At 44.1% G+C, this 7,411-nt stretch overlaps 1 protein-coding gene across 1 annotated transcript; it reads right to left on the bottom strand.

The window, feature by feature from the left end:
• Window positions 1-3,602: 3,602 nt before the first annotated feature.
• Window positions 3,603-6,731, bottom strand: LOC136536777 (uncharacterized). Its single transcript, XM_066528961.1, has 2 exons — window positions 3,704-6,731; window positions 3,603-3,623 (listed from the first exon to the last, which is right to left on the bottom strand). The coding sequence occupies exons 1-2, from the start codon at window positions 6,293-6,295 to the stop codon at window positions 3,603-3,605; spliced, it is 2,613 nt and encodes an 870-aa protein (XP_066385058.1). The 5' UTR covers window positions 6,296-6,731.
• Between the last annotated feature and the right edge of the window lie 680 nt (window positions 6,732-7,411).

Raw genomic sequence — 7,411 nt, forward strand, 5'->3', positions numbered from 1 at the left:
CAAACCATGCACCTATCTTGCACCGACACTAACACTGTCACCAAACAGACTGTAACGAGATGCGACATGACCCGCGTCACCTAGGATTTCCATCGGATGTGTCCAAAATGATTTCAGATCCTATGGTATGTTCGCCGCAAACCGTGGAACTATCTTGCGTCAAGATTAGCACTATCTCCAAACGGACCAAAGCGAGCTTCCACTTTGCCCTCATCACCTAGGAGTACCACCGGGTGCGTCCAAAATGATTTATGAGCCTATGGTATGTTTGACGCAAACCATGCACGTATCTTGCACCGACACCAACATTGTCTCCAAACAGACCAAAACATGATTCCACATGACCCACGTAACATAGGAGTTCCATCGGTCATATCCAAAATGATTTCTGAGCCTATGGTATGTTCAGCGCAAATCGTGCATCTTTCTTGTGTCAAGATTAGCACGATGTCCAAATGGACTGAAACGAGATATTCCAGTTGAGCCTCATCACCTAGGAGTACCATTGTCTTTGTCCAAAATGATTTCTAAACCAATAGTACGTGTGGCACAAACTATGCACGTATCTTGCACTGACACTAACATTATCTCCAGACGGACCAAAATGAGATTCCACAAGACCCACGTCACCTAGGAGTTCCATCGGGTGTGATGGGACAAGGGGTTGTTCCTGATCTTTTGGTGAGTGTGGATAAACTCGATTTGGGGTGGATTCGACGTTGGCTGTCCGACTACAACGACCACAAGGTTGCTGCGCCTTAGCAACAGGTACACCGGCTCCGATTGTGATGTTCTTGCCGTGCCAAGAACACCATGAACCTGCAAGCAACCGAGAACAAGCAAGAACAAGATGAACAAGCAAATAACTCACGGATTTAAGCCAAAGGCCGAATCTGAATCACAAGTTGGGGTCTTGAAACAAGCAAATCGGGTGGTCTAGTCGACACACGCGTTTACAAGGAAGAAGCAGCAGCTATCTTGCATCTAAACAAAACCCAACCTCATTCTGATGGCTGCTGGCTCTATTTATAAGGAGGAGAGCACAAGGGGGAGTGGGAAACCCTAATCTGGGCGTCCCTCAATGGGCTGTAGGTCTGTGCGTCCTTTGGCTTGCTGCGCACAGATTCGGTAGATTCTGATAGTGGGGTTGGACCCATGTGAAAGAGGACGACGCGCTCTTTCCAACAAGTCAAAAACCAGCTTCATTGGATCTCGTATCAAGGAGTTATGGTACTTTTGATGGAGTGTTTCCTGCTGTCTCGAGATGAGCTGAGCGCCCCATTAATGATGATTCCCACTTGTTCGGCTGCTCCATCCTCATCATGGGGTCTAAACATGAGGCAATGGGGTCTTGACCAACATTCCTAAGAATAAGACAATCATCACCATGATTTAGTAGCATCCAATTCTGAGACGAGTTTGTATGAACAGCGAGGAACGACTTTACCTGATAATTAAGTTGTTGTGCTCGAGCTCTTGTCATCGGACCTTGTTGTGCAGCAGGTGTGGTTGTATCAATGGAAGGGATGTCCTCATCATCCTCCCCTTCTTGCATTTGAGTCGTCCTCGACTCTAGTTCATCCTCTTCTCCCAAATATGGTTTCAAATCTGCAATGTTAAAAGTGGGGCTAACCCCGAAAGCTGCAGGTAGCTCAAGTTTGTACGCATTATCATTAATCCTTTCTAACACTTTAAAAGGACCATCGGCTCTAGGCAGCAACTTAGACTTTCGCAAATCAGGGAACCTATCTTTTCTCAAATGGAGCCAAACTAGATCACCAGGTTCAAAAATGACATGTTTCTTCCCTTTGCTACCAGCTAGTTTATACTTTGCGTTCATGCACTCTATTTTCTCTTTAGTGGTTTCATGCAATTTTAAGATCAGTTCAGCACGTTGTTTAGCATCAAAGTTCACTCGCTCCGAGGTCGGAAGAGGTAACAAATCAATAGGAGCACGTGGCACAAACCCATAAACAATCTCAAAAGGGCTTTTCTTAGTGGTAGAATGCTGTGAACGATTATAAGCAAACTCAACATGAGGCAAGCACTCTTCCCACATTTTTATGTTCTTTTTCAAAACAGCCCTAAGCAAAGTAGATAATGTTCTATTGACAACCTCAGTTTGTCCATCAGTTTGGGGATGACAAGTAGTGGAAAATAAAAGCTTAGTCCCTAGCTTAGCCCACAAAGTTCTCCAAAAATGACTAAGAAATTTTGCATCCCGATCAGAAACAATGGTGTTAGGCACACCGTGCAATCGAACAATCTCACGAAAGAACAAATCAGCAACATGTGTAGCATCATCGCTCTTATGACATGGTATGAAATGTGCCATTTTAGAAAATCTGTCCACAACAACAAACACACTATCCCTCCCCTTCTTTGTTCTAGGCAGTCCTAAAACAAAGTCCATTGAAATATCTTCCCACGGTGCACTTGGAACAGGAAGAGGCATGTATAAACCATGAGGATTAAGGTGTGACTTAGCTTTCTGGCATGTTGTGCAGCGAGCAACGAACCTCTCCACGTCTCTCCTCATCTTGGGCCAAAAGAAATGACCAGCAAGGATGTCCTCTGTCTTTTTCACACCAAAATGTCCCATGAGTCCTCCTCCATGCGCTTCCTGCAACAATAACAAACGCACAGAGCTAGCTGGAATGCATAGCTTGTTAGCTCTAAAGACAAACCCGTCGGTAAGGATGAATCTGTTCCATGTTTTCCCCTCTTGGCAATTCAGCAATACATCTTTGAAATCATTGTCATGTGCATATTGTTCCTTAATAGTTTCCAAACCAAAGATTTTAAAGTCAAGTTGTGAAAGCATGGTGTAACGTCTAGACAAAGCATCAGCAATTATATTTTCCTTCCCCTTTTTGTGTTTGATGACATAAGGAAAGGACTCGATGAATTCAACCCACTTGGCATGTCTACGGTTCAGTTTTGCTTGACTACGGATGTGTTTCAAAGATTCATGATCAGAATGTATGACAAACTCTTTGGGCCACAAATAATGCTGCCATGTTTCCAAAGTCCGAACTAGAGCAAGCAATTCCTTATCATAAGTAGAATAGTTCAAACTAGGGCCACTCAACTTTTCACTGAAATACGCCACAGGTTTCCCCTCTTGTAACAGCACACCACCCAACCCAATTCCACTAGCATCACATTCAAGCTCAAAGGTTTTGTTGAAATCAGGAAGTTGGAGTAAAGGTGCATGAGTTAACTTATCTTTGAGCGTGTTGAAAGCATCCTGTTGGGTTGCAGCCCAAGTGAAGGTTGCACCCTTCTTGGTGAGTTCATGCAGCGGGGCTGCAATGGTGCTGAAGTCCTTCACAAATCGACGGTAGAAACTAGCAAGTCCTAGAAAACTCCGCACTTGTGTGACCGTGCAGGGAACAGGCCAGCTGTGTATGGCCTCAACCTTGGCTTGATCAACTTCGATTCCCTGCGGTGTCACAACATATCCAAGAAAAGAAACTCGATCTGTGCAAAAGGTGCACTTCTCAAGATTGCCAAACAAGTGTGCATCCTGTAGAGCATTGAAAACGGCACGCAAATGATCAAGATGTTCCTCTAATGATCTACTATATATCAAGATGTCATCAAAGTATACCACCACGAATCTGCCAATAAAAGAGCGTAAAACCTCGTTCATTAATTTCATGAAAGTGCTGGGTGCATTAGTCAATCCAAAGGGCATGACAAGCCATTCATATAAACCAAACTTAGTTTTAAACGCTGTTTTCCATTCATCTCCTAGCTTCATACGAATCTGGTGGTAACCACTACGCAAATCAATTTTAGAGAACACAATTGAGCCACTCAATTCATCAAGCATATCATCTAACCTTGGAATAGGATGACGATATCTGATTGTGATGTTGTTTATCGCTCTACAATCAACACACATGCGCCATGATCCATCCTTCTTAGGAACTAAAAGCACGGGAACGGCACAAGGGCTAAGAGACTCACGCACATAACCTTTGTTGAGCAATTCTTGTACTTGTCTCTGAATCTCTTTTGTCTCATCCGGGTTGGTCCTATACGGCGCACGATTAGGCAAGGAAGCCCCAGGGATGAGGTCAATCTGGTGTTCAATCCCTCGAATTGGTGGCAGCCCCGGTGGTACCTCCTTTGGAAAAACATCGGCATACTCCTGCAAAAGATTAGTGACAGCAGGAGGCAAAGAAATAGATGTATCTTCGAGTGAAAATAAAGTTTCTTTGCAAACCAAAGCATAGCAAACAGTAGTACTAGCATCAATCTCATCCAAATCAGATTTGGTGGCAAAGTAACAAGAGCCTTTCAGCTTGATCTCATTTTTATTATGATGAACAGATTTGCTAGACTTCTTCTTATGTTTCTCAAGTTCATTAGCGACAATCTGATTTTCACTAGCAACAGCCTGATTCTTAAGTTTGCTAGCTCTAGCAAGTTCATCTCTTAGAATAGCCTCAGGGGACATGGGGTGCAACACAATCTTCTTGTCATTATGCACAAAAGAGTATTGATTTGTTTTACCAAAGTGCAAGGAATCTTTATCAAACTGCCATGGTCTACCTAACAACATAGAGCATGCTTGCATAGGCACAACATCGCAGTCAATGGAATCATGATAAGAACCAATGGCAAACTCTACCCTTACCAATCGTGTTACCTTCACCTTGCCGCTGCTGTTAAGCCACTGAATGTAGTAAGGCTGCGGGTGTGGTTTTGTGCTCAACAAAAGCTTCTTCACCATTTCAGCACTTGCCAAGTTGTTGCAGCTTCCTCCATCTATGATCACACGGCAAGAGCGTTCCTTGATCACACACTTGGTTTGAAACAAAGTGTGGCGCTGATTTTGCTCAGCCCTCTCCATTTGGGCACTTAGCACCCGCTGCACCACGAGGCTCTCATAGTGCTCAGCAGCTTCAGCCCCAATGTGCTCTTCGTCTTGTTGGAAATCATCTCCTTCCGCTACATTGTTAGCAGCAAGCAAAGCATATGTTTCTTCATCAAAATCACTAGCAGAGGAATACCCACCATCAGCTCGCACAACCATCACACGTGTGCTTGGGCAGTCCTTGCGTACGTGGCCATATCCGTTGCAGCGTAGGCACTGAATATCCCTTGTTCTCCCCGTGGATACCACCGAGGATGAACTCTTGGCAGATGTAGCCGTTGCTCCTCTAGTTGGTTCACTTGGGCATGGTACAGAATTTGTTGTAGAGGAGCGTGGCTTGATGGTCGAGGAAGATTGTGGGGGTGCACGCGTTGACGGTGCAGCAGCATTGGAGGGTGTCCACGGGCTAGCACGACCTGCAGGAATGTTAGCCCTCATGCTAGCTCGTCGTCCCTGCACTTCTCGTTCAGCTTTACAAGCAAGGTGAAATAAACGATTGACAGAATTATATTCCTTATAAGCTAGAATATCCTGAATCTCCCGGTTCAGCCCACCCATAAATCTAGCTATGGCACCATCCTCATTTTCCTCTAGCCTGCAACGAAGCATACCCATTTGTAGCTCTTGATAGTATTCTTCTACAGATTTGGATCCTTGCCTCAATTGTTGCAACTTATGTAAAAGATCACGGGAATAATAAGAAGGAACAAATCTGGCCCGCATGACCCGTTTCAAAGCATCCCAAGTTGGTGTGTTATTTGGGTTCTTACGATGGTATTCAGACCACCAAACAGAGGCAAAGTCAGTAAACTCACTAGTTGCAGCCCTAACACGTTTGTCCTCAGGGAAATCATGGCAAGTAAATTTCTGATCAACAGCTAATTCCCAACTAAGGTACATATCAGGATTATACCTCCCATCAAAAGCAGGTATGGTGAATTTAATCTTGCCAAATGAGTCATCGGCACGTACCTCTTGCCGTGGTCGGCGAGGACCTGTCTCATGGCGGCGGCGATGTTGTTCGATGCGTCGATGACCATTCAGCTCCTCATCAAGCTCAGTGTCCGCTGCATATTCTTCTTCATCATGACCAGCAGCACTGCCCATGGTGTTGTTGTTGTTGTGATTGCGTCGTTCGAAACCATCACAGCGATTCTGTTCCATCCTCTCCAATCGCTCCAAGACACCTACAAGAGATGTATTAACAGAACCAAGAGTGCCTTCCAAGGAAGCCAACTTGGTGTTGGTCTCAATCTGAGCCGTCTCCAATTGACCAAGGCGCTCATTGGTGACACGAACATCCTCATCAAGGTGTTCAGCATGGAGCCTCACTTTGCGTTCAAAGTGTTGCAGCAAGGCTTTTGATCGAGGTGATTGTGGAGGGGTCCTTTCACCTTCTCCTGCCATGGTTAGTATGTAGCAAGGGAATCACAAGAAAATATGTCCTACCAACTAACTGAATTAGGTGGCAACAATTTTCATTCTCTCAGCATGTGCAACCGAGTTCTTACAAGTCCTTACCTTGCTATGCAGATGGTGTTGGCGACGACAAGAACAACACAAGTAGTAGCAAGTAGAACCCTGTGACGTTGTAGATAATTTGTGGAGCTGTAGGTGGCTTAAAAAAAATCAAGGTACAGCTGGAACCACGTTAGTCAATGCAAGTTGAATAAGTGTTCAAAGATAGTACCGTGCTGGTCCTAGGCTAACCCGTGCTAGAGACGCGAGCCTAGACACAAATGTTGTCACCGGACAGTAGCAAACAATGGAAATGATGAGAGTAAATAGCATCAACTTAACCCTTCTTTTTTTTCTTTCTTTCTTTCTTTCCTCCTTTTCCTTTCTTTTTCTTTTCTATTTTCTTTTTCTTTTCTTTTCTTTTCTTTTCTTTTCTTTTCTTTTCTTTTCTTTTCTTTTCTTTTCTTTTCTTTCTTTTCGACAAGTAGCACAAACTGAACTTTTGCAATATGATTATAACAAGAATGCAGCAAGTAGCATAGACTTTCTTTTACTAGGGATAAGGATTGCAACAAGTAGTACAAATATGCAATTTGAACTCTCTTATTTTCAGAACTGAGTGTACTCAGATTTGCACCAAAACGACAGGTGCATAAGGTAGTGTTTGTGTAGGCACGGCTGAAGGTGATGGTGGTGAGGGTTTCAGCGAAAAGGTCGAGAAAAACAGCGGTGCTTTTGCTGCTGGTTGTGGTGGTATTGGTGGAGATTGCAGCGGCTGAAGTGGGGGGAAAGGCAACAACGGATTGTGTGGTGACTGAAACGTGACAAGAACTCGAAACTCTAAAGGATTAGAACCTAAGAACCAGCACTTGACACCACGATGTAAACCACAAACTCAACAAGCAAAGAACTAAGCAGATCAGCAAGGCTCAAACTTGTGTTTGGAATTTCAGTTCTATCCTATTTTTATATTTCTGGACTATAGGTAAAGTAATGAACGGTAAATCACTCACCAAAGAACCTTGCTCTGATTACCACATGATGGGACAAGGGGTTGTTCCTGAT

Source organism: Miscanthus floridulus, chromosome 2 (assembly GCF_019320115.1).
Source record: "Miscanthus floridulus cultivar M001 chromosome 2, ASM1932011v1, whole genome shotgun sequence".
Classification (NCBI taxonomy): domain Eukaryota; kingdom Viridiplantae; phylum Streptophyta; class Magnoliopsida; order Poales; family Poaceae; genus Miscanthus; species Miscanthus floridulus.